The 24,087-nt window shown below is 37.8% G+C and overlaps 1 protein-coding gene across 1 annotated transcript in view; it reads right to left on the bottom strand.

Moving 5' to 3' along the window:
* Positions 1-15,592: 15,592 nt before the first annotated feature.
* The window catches only part of LRGUK (leucine rich repeats and guanylate kinase domain containing), a 118,927-nt gene continuing 110,432 nt past the window's right edge, over positions 15,593-24,087 (bottom strand). Inside the window, exons 19-20 of the mRNA XM_036863653.1 lie at positions 21,041-21,189; positions 15,593-16,166 (exon numbers count right to left, since the gene is read on the bottom strand). Of these exons, the coding sequence (XP_036719548.1) occupies positions 16,036-16,166; positions 21,041-21,189 (280 nt within the window). The 3' untranslated portion in view covers positions 15,593-16,035. The remainder of the gene's footprint in view (positions 16,167-21,040; positions 21,190-24,087) is intronic.

Genomic DNA, 24,087 nt, shown 5'->3' on the forward strand with positions numbered 1-24,087 from the left:
CTAGGTGGTGTTGGTGTTCAGTGGCTTTCAGTCACAGCCCAGGTTTCATTGTTTCCCCTCATTTCTCTTTTAGTTTTTGGCTTATTTGTTTTATTAAGGAGATAAATATTGTGTGTATATAAAACTATTCCATAAATATAAACCTATATGTGTGTATTATATACAGAGATATGTATTATTTTAGTGAGTTTTTCTCTATTTGTATTGTTTATATTCTTATCCTATTTTGCAGTTTATTTAATCTCTGTGTTCTACATTTTGTCTTTTAAAATGTATTATTACACGTCCTAATGTAACACTTCTAGAACACTTATTTTGAGCTTTTAGTTTAAAATAGTTGTTTCACTTTCTCAAATGTTTTTCATTTAACAAGTCCATGGAGAAAAGTCCATATGGAGACTTTTTACTATGGATTTTTTTTTCTTATTTGAGTTTTTATTTATTCTTATTTCTTGATTTTTAAATTCTTGTTCTTAAGCTTTTATGTATCTCACTAATTCAATTTTTAATCTTGCTGTATTTAAATTATTTTGTTTCTCACATTGTATGAATAGAAGTGGAAAGACTGACTCCACGTGACCGACACACAGCGAGAGCGTATCAATTATTATCTACATTAGGATGCTTCTGAGAACGAAAGGGAGCCCTGTTAAGAATTTTGCTGGCACAACAGGTGTAAACTGGGACAGCCCGAAGCAAACTGGGATGCATGATGACTCAACCGATAAGGGAATTTTTAGGTCCTCCCTCACCTCAGCATTCCTAGGCACCATGAAACACAGCAGCATTTCTGGTTTTCCGTAATAGATTCTTCATATCTTCCAAACATGTGTTGCCAAAAGTACTTATAAAAATAAAAACAGCTAAGATTTATTGAGCATTTATCGTTCGACAAGCACTTTATATGAACAGTTCTGGGGGGAACAGGGTGTGAACTTCCCCTGAAGGTAGATGTAGTTTCTTCCCAAACTGGGATGGTGTAGCTATTCACAGTATGCCCTTCCCGTGCTGATGTGAGTTTCTGAATGCTCAAACACAGTGGTCTCTGATATCCTTCCCAGTGGATCTGGGGTCAGCCTTGCCAACAACACGCTACCACACAAGAGGGAAAAGTCAGAGGGATGGTCTACTGGCAATGATCGCTCAACAGTCCGGGCTGACTTGGTGAAATAATACATAACCATAGGGAAGTGGCCCCAGAGGGGCCCCTAGCAGGCTGTCCACTTACTCTGTACCTTTTTCTAATTGCATATTCTTATGCTTCTTTGTAGTTTGACTCTTCTGTTGACAAAAGGAATTTCCTGGTACATGCAGTTCTTTCCTCTCATTATAAGGCACCTGGGGAAGACGGCTAAGGCAAGGGTTAGCCCTAGTGGGGCTTCTTTTTAAAATGGGAGAACCAGGGACTTCCCTGGTGGCTCAGTGGTTAAGAATCCACCTCCCAATGCAGGCGACGTGGGTTTGATCCCTGCTCAGGGAACTAGATCCCACATGCATGCCACAACTAAGAGTTCACAGGCCACAACTAAGGAGCACACATGCCACAACTAAGGAGCTGGTGAGCTGCAACTAAGGAGCCCACCTACCACAACTAAGACCTGGCACAACCAAAAAAAAAAAAAAATTAAAAAAAAAAAGAGAGAACCATATATCTGCTGACTACCTTCTCAGACAGAGCCTTAATTGGACAGCCATGGCCCTCTTAGATGGCCAGAAGTTTAGAGGAATCCATCCTACTCCCACAAACAGACCTTAGCTGCCCCTGAGGAAAAGCTGGTCTCTTGCAATAATTATCACTATCATATTTTATGGAATCTAAGATGTTACAAATTATACACCATCATTTTATATTCCACCAAGAAAGAAAAACAATGTTGCCAATTCGGCTATGGCACGCCATCAATTTAAAAATGTTCCCTTAGTTTTAAAATATTAAAATATTTAATATTGAATTAGTCAATTCTAATTTATCAATTAGAATTGAGGAAACACTTTCTTTTTCCTTCAGTTTTCTACCACTTGATTATTAATTCTCCACCAAGACCCAACACAGGGGGTTGGAGACTTGAGGCTGGAGACCTCATTCATTACAGCGGGGTTCATTACAGCCCCTACACCACTACCCCACCCCCAGGTCTGTGAAATGACATCTCCATCAGTCCCTCCATGACTGAGCCTGGCAGTGCAAGAGACGGAGGCTTGAGTGAGTTGCCTAAGGTCAGACTCCAAGCTAATGGCTGAATCAGGGTTTGAACTCAGGAATTCTGACAGCAGCCTCACATAGCTAATAACCATTATATCATAGCGCCTCTCCACATATTTAGACAGGGCCTCTCAAAAAATTGCTTTTTTGGGGGTGGGATGAGGTGGGTAGGGATTGTGATTTTATATTACATAGTCTACATTGCAGGACATTATAAGAGATACCTGTGTCAAACTCAAGACTCTCCAAGGCCAGTAAGGTATGGCGAATGTGGTCCACATGTTCAGACAGCACCCTCTTTGGGAAAACTAGGAAAGAAATGTCCCCCAAGTCTCATTACCAAGAAAGGCTGTGCTGCTTCTGGGCAACTACTTGTCTTTATCTTAAGGTCACCATGAATCTTGAACCTGTGGAACTGCTCGTGCTTCCTTCTTTACTGTGACTACTAGGAAGCTTAATTTTGTGACCCTCCTCCAACAATTAGGGCTTGCACTTGACATATTAAAGCATAATCTTTTTTCTCTTTGCCTCAGTATCCTTACTTTTTCATGTGTTATCTGATTGAATTGAATGCACCACTGTACACGTCCTCAAACCTTTTTGGAATGCAGTGGTAGACCATATATACGTACATACATACATATGTTCATCTTTATGAACTCTTGAAAATTTTGTGCTTCCTGGAAATTGAAATGTACATGTCCAGGTTAATATGGCAGCATATTACCAGCTACCTATCCTAACTTCCCATTCAATAAATAATGAAGCACACTGTCCTTATAAAGTCCAAACAAAATAACAGTAACAAAAGTAACTGGTACTAGGAATGAAATCTAAAGTTAAGCTCATATATAAAGTCTTGGAATATTTATTGAGTGCAGGATCCTGGGAGAGGAGAAAGAAAATATATCCTGGGAAAAGCAGAATAAATATTTTAAAAATGTAAAAAGAGTTCAGTCAGCTCTCACCTCTTGTTTTTCCTACTAGAATACAGAAATAAGATTACTCTATTACTGTAGAACTATTTTCTGAAATGCTTCCTTTCCCTCACTTTCCCTTCAGGCTTTTAGATTAAGAATTTGACCATAAGAAAGTAATCATATAAAAGAATTGGTAGTAAATATTGACATTACTGAAAAATCCAGAGAGAAATAAAATAACATTAAGTATTGAGTATAAAGCCAAAACATCTCTTAAAGATTTATTTGGGGAAAATAGAAAGAGGGGTGAGGGTCTATAAACTGAGTCTACAATTCCTAATTAAATTTATAACTGTGGGAATGGAAAAGGCAGGGAGAACGACAAACATTTTAAATTCCATGATATACATCAGGGTAGGGAAAAATATACCTTCCAAATTACTATAAATGAAAAGAACAAAAAAATATATAGCAAAAGACATATACCAATAAGTGAAATGGTCAAAAAAGAGTCTCAAACTGTCAAAATTTAAGATGAAACGATAGAAAAGGACTGAACTCATCAGTCTTAAAAAGAAATAAAAATAGTTTTGCTCCACAACTGAAGTAAAAGGCAGAAACCCAGACTGAGTTAAAAAAGAACATCCAACTTCATGTTTCTTACAACAGTGAGATCAAAATCAAATCACATGGAAAGAATAAGAGTAACAGGATAGAACAAAATGTATCAGGCAAATAGAAATAAGCAGAGGTGACACTGATATTATCAAAGGAAAGTTCAAAGCAAAAAGGATTCGATGAAACAAAAAGGACTCTTTTAGAACCCTTTTATATTGAAACAAGGTGAAATCCATAATTATGAAATAATAGTCCAGAGCATTTATGAGCTGGTTAACATAACATCAAAATCTAAATAGCAAGAAAACTAAAAAACTATAAAAAAGCAAACAAAATAAAGGAAAAACATTTATATAGTGAAGAACTATTTGATATGTAAGAAGGAAGAGACAGAAACATAGCTACAGTGAGATACTATAATACCAAGATAGTTTATGACAGAGCAAATTGATAAAAATAAGAGGATATATTTACTCAGCCATAAAAAGGAACAAAATTGTGCCATTTGCAGAGACGTGGAGAGACCTAGAGACTGTCATACAGAATGAAGTAAGTCAGAAAGAGAAAAACAAATATTGTATAATATCACTTATATGTGGAATCTAGAAAAATGGTACAGATGAACTTATTTGCAAAGCAGAAATAGAGACACAGATGTAGAGAACAAACAAATGGATACCAAGGAGGGAAGGAAGGGGTGGGATGAACTGGGAGACTGGGATTGACATATATACACTACTATGTATAAAAAGATAACTAATGAGAACCTACTGTATAGCACAGGGAACTATACTCAGTGCTCTGTGGTGACCTAAATGGGAAGGAAATCCAAAAAAGAGGGGATATATGTATACATATAGCTGATTCACTGTGCTGTACAGCAGAAACTAACGCAACATTGTAAAGCAACTATACTCCAATAAGAATTAATTTAAAAAAAAGATGAGTAGAAGTCCAAACTCGAAAAAAAAGAGGATATATGTAGATAGTTTGAATAATGTAATTAGAAAAATTGAATTAGTAGATGTAGCAAAATTTTATACCATAGACTTTCTTTTCAATCCCATTCATGATTTTTAAAAATTCGGCACATGCCAAGGCATAAGGAACATAAAGTTTAAAAAATATAAATTACAAAAGCCATATTTTCATTTCTTCATTATAATCCACCAAAACTAGAACTTATAAGAGAACTCTCAAAATAACTGTCAGCCAAAAAAAAAAACTCCCAAGACTATGAAGATAAACCCTTTAGAATTGTACTGTTCAATGTAGTAGCCACTAGTAACATGTAGTTATTCACATCTAAATTAATTAAAAGTATGTAAAATTAAAAATTCAGTTCCTCAGTCATACCGGACAATACCGTAGATATTTTTACGTATTTCCATCATCACCGAGAGCTCCACTGGACAAGCACTGCTTTTAGAGAATAGATTTCATGATCATACATAAGCAAACGCTTTATAAGAAAACATAGAGTTAAAATCTTCTCTATTTAAAATAAATCTTCTCTATTTAAAAAATCTTCTCTATTTAAAATAAATACAGACCAATGACAAATTGGGATGGATATTTAAAACAAATGGGGACCACATAGTTAATATTTAATAGACAAAGCTCTCACGAAAATATAAAACACTGACATCCCAGGATAAAAATGTAACAAAGATATGAACCAACAATTCACTAAGATGGAAATACTAATAAAAATAAGCATATGAGAAATATTAAACCTAATCAATAAAATAGCATTTTTCAACTATCAAGTTAGTAATAATAAACAATTATGTGGGAATGTAAACTGGTGCAGCCACTATGCAGAACAGTATGGAGGTTTCTTAAAAAACTAAAAATAGAGTTACCATATTATCCAGCAATCCCACTCCTGGGCATATATCCAGAGAAAACTCTAATTCGAAAAGATGCTTGTACCCCAATGTTCAAAGCAGCACTATTTACAATAGCCAAGACATGGAAGCAATCTAAATGTTCATCAACAGATGAATGGATAAAGAAGATGTGGTACGTACATACTATGGAATACTACTCAGCCATAAAAAAATGAAATAATGCCATTTGCAGCAATGTGGATGGACCTATAGAGATTATTGTACTAAGTGAAGTAAGTCAAAGACAAATATGATATAATTTATATGTGGAATCTAAAAAAAAATGATACAAATGAACTTATTTACAAAACAGAAATAGATTCAGACACAGAAAACAAATTTATGGTTACCAAAGGGGAAAGTGGGGGGGAGGGATAAATTTGGAATTTGGGATTAACAGATACATACTACTATATATAAAAGAAATGACGAGGACCTACTGTATAGCACAGGGAACTATATTCAATATCTTGTAATGACCTATAATAGAAAAGAATCTGAAAAAGAATACATATATTTTTATACATATGTACAACTGAATCACTTTGCTACACACCTAAAACATTCTAAATCAACTATACTTCAGTAAAATAAAAATTAAAAAATTATAATATAGTTTATGCTAACAAGGGTGTGGTGAGATGGTCAGTCATCTGCTGAAGACAAAAAAAAAAAAATTTGATAAAATCATTCTAGAAAAGCCCGCACTCTATCTTCTGGGAGCAGTGGTTCTCGATCCTGGCTATCCAATTGAATCACTCTGGGAATTTTTAAAAAATACAATGCCTTAGCCGCCATCCCCACAGATCCGTATTTAATTGGCTTGGGATGGAGTCTGGACACTGGTGTTTTTTAAACTTATGGAGAGAGTGATTTGCCAATCCAGTTGAGAACCATTACTCCACAGGTAACTTCAAGGTCTAGGATACAACAGAAATCCTACTTGAATGTGGGACCTGAAGAGCAGGGGTCCACTGCTTGGCTTCCCATATGGAGCTCTACCAGGCAGCCAGCTGACTGAGCTCCCAATATATCCATGTTCTGGGAACTCGGCAAAGAAAGAAGACTGCAAGGGTGTCAAGGCAGAGAGGGCCTAAGACAGACCCCTTGACCCAGATTGGCACAGCAGAGCAGTTGGTTTCTTATGTGCTTTCACAAAGAGAATCAAAGTTACATTAAAAAAAAAAAAGTCAACATACCTGGAGTGGTCAAAATAATAGGGATGTGTCAGCAGCTATAGGCATGGTCCCTGGAGAGTAGGCAAGACCCAAGAATTCCTCATTAATGCAGGAACCAGATGCCTCCCGCTGATGCCTTAAAACTCCATAAACCCTTAGAAGTTGGATGAAATCCCAGGTTAAAAGCAAGAGAGAGGCAACAGAATTGATTGAGATTGTCCTGAATTGATAGGGAATAAGATTAAATTTCTTTCACTTTGGATTTGAGCTTAAAATTAAGAGTTTGTGGCCTGAGGTACTTGTACTCACCACACACACATCATCATCCAGCTTAATCATCAAAAAAAATCCTAACAGGCAATCCTGTTATAATCCTAGGTTTATGCATGAGAGCACTTTCAGATAGAAAGCAATTTACATTTCTAACATTTTTTTGCTTTATATACTTTGATGTTATATGACCCAATTCCTAAGCGTTCATGACTGTTATACCTTAGTAATGGGATGCACCTGTTTTAATGTAAAAGGGTGTCTTATGTATCGTTTAATGATTTTCATCTTGACCTCTTATTTTGTCTGATCATAAAATCACTACCCTACTGTTTTTTTTTAAATTTATGAGATGTTTATTTTTGATGCTTCTGTAAGCATGCTTTTTTTTTTTTTTTTTTTTTTTTTTTGCTGCATTGGGTCTTCATTGAGGTGCACGGGCTTCTCGTTGCAGAGCACAGGCTCTAAGGGTGCACAGGCTTCAGTAGTTGTGGCGCATGGTCTCAGTAGTTGTGGCTCGTGGGCTCTAGAGGGCAGGCTCAGTAGTTGTGCACGGGCTTAGTTGCTCTGAGGCATGTGGGACCGTCCCGAACCAGGGCTTGAACCCATGCCCCCTGCATTGGCAGGCAGATTCTTAACCACTGCACCACCAGGGAAGTCCCGGTAAGCATGTTTTTTATGTACCACTAACTTTCCTACGGTCAGCAGGTAATCTGGGAAGGGAGGGAGGAAGGAGAAAGAAGAAAGGAAAGAAGGAAGGAGGAAAGAGAAGGGAAAGGAAGGAAAGGGGAGGAGAGGGAAACTCAATCATAGTGAGAGGGTGTTTTTTTTAACATTTCAGTATGAGTAGGTAGAAAAAAAAAAAAAAACTAAGAAAATAACAGTTCGGGGACTTCCCTGGTGGCACAGTGGTTAAGAATCTGCCTGCCAATGCAGGGGACACGGGTTTGAGCCCTGGTCCAGGAAGATCCCACATGCCATGGAGCAACAAAGCCTGTGCACCACAACTACTGAGCCTGCGCTCTAGAGCCCATGTGCCACAACTACTGAGCCTGCGCTCTAGAGCCTGTGAGCCACAACTACTGAGCCCACGTGCCACAACTACTGAAGCCCATGCACCTAGAGCCCATGCTCAGCAACAACAGAAGCCACCACAATGAGGAGCCCGTGCTCCGCCATGAAGAGTAGCCCCTGCTCACCACAACTAGAGAAAGCCCGTGTGCAGCAACAAAGACACAACACAGCCAAAAATAAATAAATTAATTAATTTTTAAAAAAAAGAAAGAAAATAACAGTTCGAATAATACAATTAATATGATTGAATTAATATATACCTCAAATTTTTGTACCCTACAAAGAAAACACCTTTTCAATACTCTTTCATGGTAAAACTCATGGTAAGTCAGGAATTAAATGAAAATTTTTTCCAAAGATTATCTGCCAAAAATCTACAGCAAATTTCACACTTAATAGTGAAACATTAGAAATATTCTTTTTAAAATCAGAAGTGAGACAAGGATGTCCACTATCATTGTTTCTACTCAACATTGTATTGGAGGTTCTCTCCAGGGAAGTTTTTAAAAGAAAAAATAATGAAATGAAATTTTAAAAGCAGAATAATAATAGGAATGTAAAGAAAGGGGAAAAATTGTCATTTTTTATGGTATCTGCATGGAATCCTGAAATAATCTGCAAATATACTGTCAGAATATATAATACACATGATAATTATAGAAATGAACTGCATTCCATATACCAGTCACAGAAAATATAATCTTAAAGAATATTCCACTTAAAATAACCAAAATAAAAGGTACCTAGGAATAAACCTCACTAAAGATACATATATCCTTTATGGAGAAAAGTATACAACTTTATTAAAGGAATTAAAGAAAACGTACAAAAGGGAGCATGTTTATAGAAAGGGAGATTCAATATCATAAAGAAAACAAGCCTCCCCAAATTTATGAACTAAATGTAATTCTAACTAACTTCAAATAAGACATTTGCAAGTTTGATAAAGTCTAAAATTACTTGGAAAGCAAAATGTGAAGAACAGTCAAGATAATTTTGAAGAAAATCAAAGTGCATAACTTGTCCTACCAGGTTGTAAGTCTTATTATAAATGTATAGTAAATAAAACAGTAACATAGAGCAGAGAGCCCAGAAACAGACCCAAACATTTATAGAAATAATATGAGAGACAAGGTCTTACAGATTAGAGAGAAAAAGAGGTGCAACAACTAGAAAAAAATTAAGTCCTACCTCAGAGCATACGCAAAACTCTATTGCAGGTAGAGTATAGACCTAAACTGGGAAGGCAAAACTTTTTTGAAAAAAGCATTTAGAATAATATCTAAGAGACTATAGTCATGACTATGGCATAGGGAAGGAACACATAAGACATAAAAAAACACAAACTATCAAGAAAAAGTTTGAAAAATTTGGCCATATTAATAACTTTTACTCATTAAAATATAACATTTTTAAAAGGTGGAAAGATAAGACACAGCCTTTGAAAAGATGTGCAATTCATATAACTAAAGAATTAATAACCAGAATATATAAATAAATCCTGCAAATTGGTAAGAAAAAGATAACCCAATTTAAAACTAGACAAAACATATAAATAGGCAACTCATAGAAGATGAGCCATAAATGGCCACTAATCTTATAAAAAATGTTCAACTTTGGAGAAATCCAAAGTACCACAATGAGTTTACATTAACACCTATTGGATTAGCAATAAAAAGATTGTCAATTCCACTCATTGCTGACGATGTAGAAAAATAAAAACTCTTACATACTTGTGAGGGCATATTAGAGTAACCAATATCTGGTAAAGTTAAAGATTTTATACCTATAACACAGCAATTCCACTCCTATAGAAGAATTTTTTCAGCTGCACCTTTTATAGTAGAAAAAAAAAGTGAAAACAAATTTAGCATTCATCAACAGGAAAGTGGATAAACTGTGGTATATTCTTACAGTGGAATAGTATACAGCAGTGAGAAACCTTAAAACTAAACCAACACAATATTCATGGATTAAACCCATAAACATAAAGTTGAGAAAAAGTTAATTGATGAATATATACAGTATAAAATAAAGTTTAAAGTCATGGTGAACAAAAGTGTATATTGTTTAGGGATAGAGACATGTACCAAAGTCTTTATCAAATAGAAGTCTCCTCTATTCCTAGATTTTTATCATGAATGGGTGTTAATCTTTGTTAAATGCTTTCTCTGCATTAATTGATCTGATCATGTAAATTTTTCTTGTTTAGCCTGTTATTATGGTAGATTACACCGGTTGATTTCAACTAGTGAATCAGCATCCCTGGGTTAAACTCTACTTGGTCATGGTGTATAATTGTTTTTATGTAGTGCTGAATTTTATTTGCTGAAATTTTTTAAGGATTTTTTGCATCTATTCATGAGTGATATTGGTTTGCAGTTTTCTTTTTTTGTACCGTCTGTCTGACTTTGGTATCAGAGTAATATTTGCCTCAGAAAATAAGTTGGGAATTGTTCCTTCCTTTTTCATTTTCTAAAAGAGATTATGTAGAATTGGTATGAATTCTTTTGTAAACATTTGGTAAAATTCTCCAGTGAAAGCATCTGGGCCTGGAGATATCTTTTTCATAATTATGAATTCTTTAATTCAATTTAATTATTCAATTCCTATAATATATCAATATTTATAGGGTTATTCAAATGATCTATCTCATACTGTGTGAGTTGTGGTAGTTTGCTTTTGAGGAATTGGTCCATTCCATCTAAGTTGTCAAATTTATGTGTGTAGAATTGTCTGTAGTATTTCCTATTATCCTTCTGATGTCTGCAGAATCTGAAGTTTCATCCCATTTCACTTATAATATTGGTAATTTGTGTCTTCTCTCTCTTTTTTCTGTCAGTTTAACCAGAGAGAGGTTGTCAATTTTACTGATCTTTTCTAAGAACTGCTTTTTGTTTTACTGCTTTTTCTCTATTACTTTTATGTTTTCATTTTCAATGATTTTTGCTCTGTGTTGTTTGTTTCTGCTTATTTTGGGTTTATTTTTATTTCCCAGGTTCTTGAGGTAGGAGCTTATTGATTTAAGAATCCTCCTCTTCAGTTTCTTTCTTTTTTTTTTAACATCTTTATTGGAGTATAATTACTTTACAATGGTGTGTTAGTTTCTGCTGTATAACAAAGTGAATCAGCTATATGCATACATATATCCCCATATCCCCTCCCTCTTGAGCCTCCCTCCCACCCTCCCTATCCCACCCCTCTAGGTGGTCACAAAGCACCGAGCTGATCTCCCTGTGCCATGCGGCTGCTTCCCACTAGCTATCTATTTTACATTTGGTAGTGTATATATGTCCATGCCACTCTCTCACTTTGTCCCAGCTTACCCTTCCCCCTCCCCGTGTCCTCAAGTCCATTCTCTAGTAGGTCTGCGTCTTTATTCCTGTCCTGCCCCTAGGTTCTTCATGTCTTTTTTTTTTTTTTTTTTTAGATTCCATATATATGTGTTAGCATACGGTATTTGTTTTTCTCTTTCTGACTTACTTCACTCTGTATGACAGACTCTAGGTCCATCCACCTCACTACAAATAACTCAATTTTGTTTCTTTTTATAGCTGAGTAATAAATAGAACTACCATATAGTTCCATGTATTTTTTAATTCCCTTGAGACTTTCTCCTAGGCCCATAGATTATTTAAGACTGTGTTGTTTCATTTCCAGATGTTTGGAGACTTTTCTATTATCTGTTATTAATTTCTAGTTTGATTCCATTGTGGTCAGAGAACATACTTTGTATGATTTGAATTCTTTTAAATTTGTTAGGTTTCTTTCATGGTCCAGGGTATGGTCTGTCTTGGCAAATGTTCCATGAGAACATTCATGAAACACTCTTGAAAAGAATGTTTATTCAGCTGTCATTGGAGTGGAACATTCTATAAATGTCAATTAAATCCTACTGGTTGATGATGTTGTTGAATTATTATATACTCTTGGAGATTTTGTCTAATTGTTCTATCAACTGTTGAGAAAGAGATGTTGAAATATACAACTGTTTCTCCTTTCGGTTCTGTCAGTTTTTGCTTCACATGTTTTGTAGCTCCGTTCTTTAGTGCATACATAGTTAACCACGTTATGTTTTCTCGGTGGATTGACCCTTTTATCCTTATGTAATGTATCTCTATATCTCGTAATTTTTTTTTCTCTGAAGCCTACTTTATCTGATACAAATATTACCACTCTTCCTTTCTTTTGATAATGGTTGCATGACATATGCAAACACTTTTCCATTCTTTTATTATCAACCTATGTTGTTAAGTTTCAAGTGAATTTCTTGTAGACATGATATAACTTGGTCATGTGTTTTTAATCCCCTCTGCCAACCTCTGTCTTTTAATTGGTGTATCTAGACCATTTACTCTAATGTAATTGTTGGTATGGTAGAGCTTAAGGCTGCTTTTGGTATTTTGTTTAGTTTTTTGGTTCTCTGTTTTCTATTTCCTGACTTCTTATGTGTCACTTGAACATTTTTAAAATTCCATTTTTATTTATCTATAGTGCTCTTGAGTGTATCTCACAAAGTAGCTTTTTTAGTGGTATCCTAGGTATTACATTATTCATATATGACTTATCACCGTCTCCTGGTGTTGACATTTTAACCGTTTGAGTGAAATGTAGAAAGCTTACCTCCTTTTAAGTCCTTTTATTCCTGTTTATAATATAATTGCCTTAAATTATATATACCTTCTACATATATTGAGAACCACATCAGACAACGTTATAATTTTTGCTCAACCATCAAACATAATTTAGAGAACTCAAGATGAGGAGGAACTTCTATTGTATTTATCCATATTTTCACTATTTCCACTGTTCTTTTTTTCTTTATGTTTCAAATTACCTTCTTTTATCATTTTCATTCTGTTTCAAGAATTTTTTTTTTTTTTTGGCATTCTTTTAGGCTAGGTCTGCTGTCAATATATTCTCTTAGTTTTCCTTCAGCTGAGAATGTCTTGATTTCCTCCTTCACTCCTGAAGGACATTTTTACTGAATAGAGAATTCTAGATTGACAGGTTTTTTTCTCTTAGCACTAGAAAATGCTGTTCCATTTCTGTGGTTTCTGGCAGTACTATAGTTTCTGATGAGAAATATGCTATCATTTGATTTGTTTTTTCCTTATAATTAAGATATTGTTTCTCTCTTGCTGCTTTGAGATATTTTTCTTTGTCTTTTTGACAAAGTTTGATTATGTGTCTTGTTGCAGATTTATTTGGGTTTTTCCTGTCTGGGATTCATCATCTTCTTGAATTTGTAGGGTTTTGGCTTTTGCAAAATTGGGGCAATTTGCAGTAATAATATTTTAGCCCCATACTCTTTTTTGTTCTTCTGGATCTCTAATGACATAAGCATTAGATCTTTTCATATAGTCCTACATGTCCTTGGAGCTCATTTTTTTTTTCAGTCCATTTTCTGTTGTTCAGATTAGGTAACTAAAATTGCTCTGTCTTCAAGTTCACTGATTTTTTTCTTCTGTCCTCTCCATTTTACTGTTGAGTCCATCCAGTAAGTTTTAAAATTTCAGTTATTGCATTTTCAGTTCTAAAAGTTCCATTTGTTTCTTCTTTCTATCTTCTATTTCTTTTCAAGACTTTCTATTTCTTTGCTAAGATTGTCTCTCTTTTTCAGTTGTTTCAGTCATGTGCATAATTGCTTGTTGAAACATCTTCATCACAGCTGCTTTAAAATCCTTGTCAGATAATTCTAAGATCTGTTTCACCTCTGTGTTGGCATATGTTGATTGACTTTTCTCATTTAAGTTAAGGTTTTCCTGATTCTTGATAAGTATTTTTTTATTATTATATCTTAGACATTTTGGATAGTATGAGACTCTGGATCTTATTTAAATCTTCTGTTTAGTTGACCTTCTCAGACACCATGCCAGTTGGGGAGAGAGCACTGAGTCATTACTGCCAGGTGGAGGTGGAAGTCTAAGTTCTCCACTTGGCCTCTCTTGACACTTAGGGTGGGAAAAGTGGGAATGATGCCGTATTAATGCTGAGTGGGTGTGGAAGTTTAGGTCCTCACATGGCCTCCACTGACACTGCAAGGAGATGGGTCAGTGGTGAAGGTGCTGGACCTCCACAAGACCTTCTCTGACACCACCTGATGGGAAGGGGAAAAGGTGTGTCATTACTACCAGGTGAGGAATGGCAGTCTAGGTCCCTAAGTGGCCTTCAGTGATACTCTGAGAGGGGGTTCTTATTAACACTGGGTGGTGGTAAACATCCTGGCTCTCCACAAAAATTTCCCTGATACTATCACAGCAGGGAAGAGAAGGGGAACATTGTTACAGCTAGAAAAGGGTGGAAGCCTTTGCTAACAAGGGTGAGAAAAAGGATGGAGCCAGAATTTTATTCACAGTATTTAGCTGGAGTAAAGCAGTCCTTGTCTAAAAGGTTTCTGTGTTGCTAGTCTGCTCCTTTCCTAGTCTTTCAGCTAGAAAGAGCAGGCTCTTTGTTGGAACTATTGTTGTCTGCATCATTAGTGTTTTGGGGTTGTAGCTTCTCCAGCACTCAGTTTAGGATATCTAAGGCAAAAGGAAACCCAGGGAAATTACCATTATGTCATTACTCAGGTCCCAGGGTCCTCAGGTGGTCTGCCTTCTTCCTTCTAACTCTCAATCTTACCTTTGTTTTATATATAATTTCTATGCTTTTAGCTGTGCTTAGTAGGAGAAATTTTTTTTAAAAAGCATCTCTTCCATATTGTTTGAAATCGAAACTATTATTTTTATATCTTCCAGTGTGTCTAAAATATTTCATAATAACTTTTAAAAAGATTAGATGATGCTGGTGAATCCTCGGGGCACAGCGACCCACCCTCTGCACCCCTACTTTTCCAGAGAGCATTGCCTCCCTTCTCCGCTCAGCCTTGTACTCTCCTCCATGTTCCCCCTCCCAGCCTCTCCCACCCACCCCAAGAAAAGAACTTTAACCAGTTCCTGTTGAAAACAGGGCTAGGTGGAAGATAGGAGCCAATAGCAAATCGTGTTACATCCAAATGTGAGTTACGGGAAAGGGGATTATCAAAGGAGGTTTTGATATTTTTTAAAAAGGAAAGCATTAGAAGATTTTGATATTTAAAATATTTAACAATTAGTGCCGTACTATGGGAAGGCTCTTGTTCCCATGAATCACCATGCACAGAGGATTCAGAGGAAAGACCATTTACCCATCCAAAGGGGTGCATTTCAGTGTTTTAACAACCAGCATAGTCTTGCTCACACAAATCAGCCGAATACCAGCCTCGCCTATAACTGCTCAATTTTTCTTCTGCAGATGGCAGGAAGTGAAACCATAAAGACAATGAAAATTGCTTATAAACCTTTCATAATCAGAGTCAAAAAAGGGTGAAATAAAAGAAATACCTGATACTCTTTATTCCTTTATATTGCTAAAGGAAGTTGAGGTATCATGTTGGTCAGAAGTTAAATGGAACTCTATAATTTTTTCATAATGAGAAGAACAAAAATATTTCAATCCTGTAAAGTATACACTAATGTTATAAATGGACACATTGAAATTTTAAGAGCACAATCGTCATTGGCTTTATCCCACAATCACTATGCATGTAGCAAGGCAGAGATCTTGGGAGATTTTGCCATCTGATATTTCAGAGCAGGAAGCAGCTAGAAAATTCATTCATAGCTGTGGGAAAAACTGAAATTCCATTTATAAAAGCTAAGAAAAACTTACATTTTAAAAAAGATAGACACTATTCAGAGAATCACAAAAGAAACTGAGAGAATTAAGGCATACAGAACATTCTTTTGTAGGTAGTTGGTTGAGTGAGGAATAGCCAGGATCCACGGCCAGGTGAGACAAAGGGACTGGACATGATCAGAGCAAGTTTTCCATGTTAAGATCAAACGTCAGGTACGGGTCTACTTGCGGCCCTGAGGGATCGGAGGGAGGGTGGGTTTGGTGTTGGAACCTGGGCGACTGATGCCTGAGATGGTGTGTCTTCTGTGTTGGAGAGACCCTTTTTCACATGGAAATACCTGTTTATGTAGTGCTGTAAAACATTAAGAAAAAAAAGATACAGTATGTATAGTTAACCCCTTGGTACACTAAACAAAGAAAATAAGCATTGCATGATGTAAGAACCAGAATAACTTTTAGAATTCATTCATAACAAACTATAAGAAATAAATGATACCCAAATAAGAAAAATAAGGGCTGAGGTTGAGAATATATCATGTGCGTGGCTGGACAAACCTTGGGCTGGGTAGACTTGCCCAATGACCAGAAGGTTGCTACAGCAAGCAATTCCTATGCTACTCTTCTACCCTGCTCATTCATACCCTCTGTAATAATGCCCTGCACAGTATTCCTTTTCAATTATATGTGAGTAGACTTAGCGCACACACACACACACACACACACACACCCCCTGAAGTCCTTCCTAGAGAAACCTCATCTAATGCCCTGTAAGATTGGCTTGTTCACCCACGAGGAAGACACCAAGGATGAACCACAGAGCTAGGTTCCTCTGGGGACTGTGGAAGCAAGAGGAGTTTGGAAGATAGAGACTGAAGGCGGAAGCATAGTGGCCACAGAGGAAGCCGAATTCTCATTGGGGAGAAAGCAGTGTAGGAGGGATTCAGAGAGTGAGGCAGAGGATTCTATAGGAAGTGATCAAAATGGAGTGACCTATAATATAAGATCGGGAAGACGCAGCTTATTAAACAAGCCAGTGCAATCCAAAATGTTAAAGGCAAAATGGACCTTCTTAAGGTATATTTAGAGCAAGAATGGCATACTCCTTGAGAAGATGATATCCTGTTAACAGAGGACAGAAAAAGATAAAAGGGACTTCCCTCGTTGTCCAGTGGTTACGACTCCACGCTTCCACTGCAGGGGGCGTGGGTTCAATCCCTGGTTGGGGAACTAAGATCCCCACATGTGGTGCAGCCAAAAAAAAGAAAAAAGAAAAGGCTCCTCCTAATTTTCTACTTTTTTTTCACCATGGAGATTTTTTTTTAAGCTGGAAAGAGTAACAAAAATATCTTAAGCAAATAAAGGCCCCGAAGAAGAAAGAAGACAGTAGGAGAGCAGGCCTCCCTTCTACATCAGTTCCCTTGTCCACACCCAGGTAAGCTACCTCCCAGGGTGCTGAAATAACTGACAGAAGTAATTTTAGAGTGTCTGGTCTTTGAGAATTCATTGCAATGAGAAAAGTACTGGAGGCAAATAATATTGCCATTTAAAAAATGGAAATAAAGGTCTACAAACCAGCACACCTGACTTTAAACCTCAGCAAATTCCAGTTTATTAAAGAAATGGTTTGTGCATTCAGAAAGAACTGTAGTGAGTGATAAGTGTTGGAAGGGATTTGCAAAGAAAAATTATTTCAAATTAACTTAATTTCCTTTTTACTTAGGCAGGGGTCAACAACCTATATAGCCCATAGGCCAAATCTGGTCTGCAGCCCATTTTAGTAAATAAAGTTTAATGGAAACCAGCCCATGCCCATTCATTTACATACTGTCTATGGCTGTTCTCACACCGCAATGGTAGGGTTGAGTAGTTGCAAAGAAGTCTATGTTGTCCACAAAGCCAAAAGCATTTACTGTCTGGTTCTTTACAGAAAGCTTGCTGACCTCAGAGTTAGAAAATACGACTGATATAACGCAAGGCACGCATCGCGGTTTCTCGTGTGAGTGCACTAGAGAGATGTGAGTAAGCGTCACAAAGCAGGTAGACTCTCCCTGGAAGTCAGTGTCCAGAGACTTGTCACAGGATGTTTCTCTTGGCCAAGTCCTGGGTCCCAGTGTTGACAGCAACAATGACAAAGGCATAGGTGGCATGTTTGCTGGCTGAATAGAAATCTATAAAGTAGTAAATATGGAAGATGAATCAAGACCCCAAATGATCTAATCAAGTTGGAATGTGGGGCTGAAACCAAAAGGATAAAAAGCTGAAGATAAAAGTTGCATTTATGTAAAAAAAAAAAAAAATTAACAGCACATATACTGGATGATATAAACTTGGTTTGGCAGTTCGTGTGAAAAAAAAAAATATGAGGGTTTAACTGACCCAGAGCCAGTAGCGTGATGTGATTTCTGAGAAAATCACCACAGAAAGATGTTGGCAAGACGGCAGGTTAGGAAGCTCCAGGCCCTTGCTCTCCCAGGGAAACATTAAAAGAAAAACTAGAGACTCGCTAAAATAACTTTATAGGAGCTCTGGAAATCAGTCAATGATCTACAGCAACCAAGTGAACGCCCAACCATGAAAAAACCACATTAGCAAGCGTAAGAAATCTCACGAAGTTTTTACTCACCTTTGCCCCTACCCCTCCCAAGGGGTTGAAGTACAGTTTGGGGGAAGAGAGGCCTGGCTCCCAGTTCCCTCCTGAGAGCCCATCTAGGGGCAGCCTGATTGGCCTCTGTGGCACCTAACTCATAGCCCAGCTGGCTAGAGGTGGCACAGCTGGGATCTCAGGTTAGAGGAAGCCATAGGAAGCAGTGGGCAGGGCTCCTGAAAAACCCTGAGGGGGCACAGACCTAAAGATGCCTGGGACAAGAGATTCCTACTTGAGGAACACCATAGAACAGCTACGGCCCCAAGAGAAAGCAGGAGGAAGACGCTTAGGGAAATTAATACATTCATTTAAAAGCATCTGTGTATACTGGGGAACTGGAGAAAAGCACACACAGAGGTCAGGGAAAGGGCATGTCCGGAAACCGGCTGAAAAGACCCTGAGCCTTCACACCGCACTGATCCTGGGCTCAGAACATGCCCGCCAATCAGTGAAGGGCGTCCCCTGCACGGAGCCGGTCTATGTCCTGGGAGCGGTGGTTGCTTTTTCAAATGCCCGATTTTCAACATGAGACCACAATGCATATAAAGAAACAGGAAAACTTGGCCCATTCACATGAAATAAATCTCCAGAAACCATCCCAGCAGAAAACAACCACAACCTTTTATGTGTATAAAAATTTACAATCATAATACCTAGCAGATATCTAGCACTTTACTACTTACTTACACCATACCCCATCTTGCTGGTCCTGTATTATTATATTATGTATTACATTATAATATATATATATTACAGTAATATAGGATATTACTATATTATTGTGGGACGGATATTATTATTCATAAGGCTCAGACATTAATTGATTTGCCCAACACTGTACAGCCAGACAATAGTAGAAATGGAACCAAAACCCAGGTCTTCTGATTCCTAATGCAATGTTCTTTCCACAGCTCTGCCCCACGGGTAACAGCCCCCCTTTGCTCTGGCCAGACTATGTTTGGAATGTAGTTTTCAATTCTAAGTATCCCATTTATAAGTAAGGATACAGGCAGAGGGGAGAAAATGAGATGGGAAAGGTCTGGGAACACGACCTGTGGGAAGCCAGAACCATGATGAGCTTTGGGGACATGTCTGTTCCAGGGCTCCTGGGTTCCCTCAGGTTCTGAAGTGGCAGCTCACAGCCTTTAAAAGAGTTCCCAGAACACTTCACATATCCTGTGAGATGACATAGTATGTCTGCTTGAGAATTTGGGATTATATCCTGGAACTTGAGTCTTGGGACTTGTAAAAAATTAATTAACAGAAACCTCCATGAAATGGAGTTGGGAGACCAGAAGCGGGAGCTCTCCTGCCCTGCGACCATAGCAGAGCCCAAAAGGAAGAAGTCTCCTCTTCTTTCCTGGCAAGGACTCAGTCAATGAAAAGCCATGGACTCTTGGTTTACTAAAGCTCTCCCAATTCCCTTTCCCTCTCTATAAAAAGCTTTCTCCTTCCTTTGCCCTGTGGGGCCTTGCATGTGGCTCACTGTGGTTGTAGACCCCGAATTGCAATTCTCTGCTTGATCCCTAATAAACCCATCTTGGCTGGAGAAATGCCTGGCAGTCTGTTTATTTCAGGCCAACAGATTCTAATTTATTGCTTCTGTCCTCCCTTATGAGTAAAATGCTGGAAAATACCCTATCTCGGTCAGCTGTCCTGAATACAGCTACACCTGAAGAGGGAGTCCACCTCCGAAATGGTTATAAGGTGCCTGATTCAGGACCTTCCTTCTGGAGATGCCACCTACTGTGTCCTCTTGTCCCTGGCGACCTAACACGTCTGTACTCTCTTTCTGGCTCCCGTGGTCACCTGAGCAAGCAGGGGATCCTCAAGTCTTCTTCCGGTCTCAGGCAGACCACCCCACCCCCACTCAGGCTACTAATGGTGGCTCCTCCTAGCCTCCAGGTTCTAGAGAATTCCCCCTAATTTATTCATTCCTCTATCAGTTGCTCACAGAGCCCCATAATGGGTTACTCTCTCCCCTTTCCATTTTCACCTCTAGCCCTTCAGTCTCCCCACACTGTTTAAGGTCTTTGCTCAGTGTTCTTTATGAACATTGCCAGAGACAAAAATGCGATGGCCATCCTGTCCGTGCCAGGAGACATGCATTCACAAGTCTGTTGGGGAGCAAGGTGTAAAAAGGAGGGGAAGAGGAGGGGCTGGCCTGATCCTTCAAACCCAAAACCGTCAGGGTTCTGCCAGACCCCCAGAGCAGGAGACTGGTCAGTGATATGAAAACTTCCCTGCGTTTCTTCGCCTTCACTGAATGCAGCCCAAGTTGCTAAAACCTCCTTTCAAGAGCACGGGCCCCTCATCCCAGAACACCCCTGCAGGCAGTGTTGCCAAATGGGCAGAGCAGCAGCGTCCACTCTAAGTAGCGAAGTAACCTTGGGCACATTCCTGATCTTTTTAAACTTTGTTTCTCATCTATTACAATGGGGGATAAATAACCCATCCTACCTCAAAGGAGAGATTCTCACTTTAAACACTCAATTAATTAAAAAAAATCAGAAACAGAAAGACAGTGGGAAATAATTATAATATTAATATTTATATGAGAACCATATGTAAATGACTCATACCTTTTACGGGCTGATCCTCAATATCACCTATTGTTGATTCTGGGTGTGAATAAATTCTGTCTTCTGGAGGATGAAAAGGCAAGTCTTTTGACCATGGACAAGACTCAAATAATGCAGAGTATTTCATGGAATCACTAGAATCCACGCCACTGAAAAATGAAAAATGAATATATCTTTGACATGCAATACCATTAATGGCCATATGATCATTGGGTTATCTTTGTCAAATCATTCAGTAGTTTGCAAACATATCTCTGTTGAGCTAAAGTTTTCAATGATACATAGGTACCAAGACCTATTAGCAGCTGATATGTTAAGTACTGTATATATTAGCATAAGCTTCTCATCCATTATACAAAACATGACCGAATATTTTCTAAGACCAAGGCATCCTGAGAGGTGCTGGAGTCTATAAAACAAGATGAGTCAGGCACGGATCCTAATTCCTAGGACTTCAGAATCCAGTGCAATTTATATAGGGCAGTCCCCGCTATTTCAAGGACAGAGAAAAATGAAAGCGTGTTAGAGAGCCTGATCTGGACCACACATTGGGCATACCTAAGGCTAGTTTTTTGTCCCCCTTTTTAGGACAAGGTTGGGGTGTGACCTGGGTGCCTGAAGTGAAGTCTCTGTGTCTGGGCCAGTGGGCTTCCTACCAGTACGCTGCCCTCCTTTGGGCTCCACCTGCTTCCTGACTTCTTCTGGGGGAAGCAGCTCCACTGAGGCGGAGCTCATCCTGCAGAAGGGAGCACTGTGAACAGCTGAGCTTTGTTCATAGCAAGATTAAACATTATTTCTTGTATTTATTAATTAGCTTTTGTGAACTATTTACCTCTTTTCTTCATTTCTCTTTTGAGGATCTGAATGTTTTCCATATCAATTTATGTGACTATATATGTTATATATATTATATATGGAATTGAATATATTATATATTGAATTAAATATTATAAATTGAATATATAACATATAACATATATGAATATTATATTCAATATATTATATATGTTAGTTGTTACATATACTATATATCATATATAGTATATTATATAAGTTATTAATATATATTTTATATAGCTTCCTGTTTCCCTTTTTAATTTGTTTTGGACCTAGAGCAACTTAAAATGTTTATATAATCAAAATATATTCATCTTTTCTTCTGCGATTTTACTCATTTCTTTAAAAACATTTCATTAACACTTTAATCAGCCTACTAAATACATATAGTTAGAATTAAGTCATATAGAAGGGCTTAAAATAGAAAGTAACAGTGACCCCAATTTCATTCTCCAGAGAGCCAACCATTCTTAACTGTTTTTAGATATTCTGACAATAACCCTTTTATTTCTAAATAACATGTCACTGACTTTTATTGACTTGCCAGTTTTAAACATATCTTTGATAGAGATTTCTGCTATGATCAGAAAGGATTTAGCTCACTTAATAACCTCCCCCCATTTTTCTCCCCACAAACAGTTCTATCACTATTTTCAGTTCCTCCATCGGTCAGATCTACATCTTCATGTATCATATTTAAAAATCCCCTTTTCTTGTTCCATCAACAGCAGATGATATATACTCACTTGCCATCTCCACCTCCTAAACTTTGTCATTGGAAATTTTTACTGTCAAAATTGATTGTATTAAGTTTTGTATTCATAGTTATGTCCTTTCATAATTTAGCTAAAGGTTGATTTAAAATGTTGAAAATCAATAGATAATTGTTTACTGCAAAGCCTAGTAGTTGGCTATGATTTTGCTTTCTTCTCTGTATCTCCAATGTAATGATTCCCATCTCAGCAAAGAAGTAAGAGTCTAGGATCAAGTTCAAGTTGACCTCCACTTGTTCACATTCCACATTTAACTTCAGTTACAGCCTAGCAGTAGCAAAGGCTGATCCAAATTGGGTCTATTCAAGATAAAGCCTGTCATTTAAGTGAGGGTGTCCACATCTTATCAGGATGATGTTATGACTACCAGAGATGTAAAGGGTAGAAGCAAGTCTCAAGGAGGTGTTCTCAGGAGCTCTATCACTGGAAACACAGTCCAATTAGCTCTCTGGGCCTGTCCTTGACCCAGGATGAAATACAGTGGGTGGTGTAGGCATACTAAGGGGACACGTCCAATGTGTCTGAATGGCAAGCAGAGGCTGCAGCTCTTGGGCGGTAGTTCATGGCTGGAACCCAGAACCAGCGCTCCTGGAAAGCTTCCATATTGCTGAGCATGGACATGGGCTGCTCGCTGGACCTAAGCTTCCTATCAACTACAGCCAGGGCCAGATGGCACCAACATTCCCAGGCAGACATACTCCAGGATGGGGCAGTCTCCTTGTGCCTATGGGCTCTGCTTAGAAGTTTTGACTACTGGTTATCAACTAGAGAAGTCTAATGGCTTGCTTGAAGGCAGGGGTACCTGTTACTAGATTGGACAGAGTTCTTGGGTCTGTCTTCCTGTTACTGGACAACAGCTTTTGGACCCCCTCAGAGAATGCTAGCCCCCTTCAGGCAGAACACCCATGCTCCTAGAAGACTTTGTTTCCCAATTTCTTGCTTCCACGTAAGGTAAGTGAGCGTGTCCAAGAAGCGCTTCCTAGAGAAGTATATAAACTGAGACCAGTACCACCAACATCTGGATTTTCCAGTCACTGAATAACTCTTTCCTCTACCCTTGCAGTGGAAAAGGGCCATTATTAACCCATGCTTGGGGTCTTCTCTCTAGAAGTATGACTAGACTGAGTCTTTTTCCCCTGAACACAGCCTTAGATGCATTTAGGTTTTATGGGTTACATCTTTTATTCCAAACTATAGAAGCATAAAGATGTTCTTCCTTCTTTTAGTAAAAAACAATAATCCATAGATTTTATGGCCAGATCTCTAAAGTGATATCAATAGAGTATGCTGAAGGGAACTTAGAAAGAAAATGGCACCAAAAATTTCACTGGGTTTTTAATATATATTTTATTTGCCTGCTAGGGTTGCCGTAACAAAGTACCGAGGACTGAATGGTTGAAAGTCATTGTCTCACAATTCTGGAGTCTAAAAGCCCAA

The sequence above is a fragment of the Balaenoptera musculus genome, chromosome 9 (assembly GCF_009873245.2).
Source record: "Balaenoptera musculus isolate JJ_BM4_2016_0621 chromosome 9, mBalMus1.pri.v3, whole genome shotgun sequence".
Taxonomy (NCBI): Eukaryota; Metazoa; Chordata; class Mammalia; order Artiodactyla; family Balaenopteridae; genus Balaenoptera; species Balaenoptera musculus.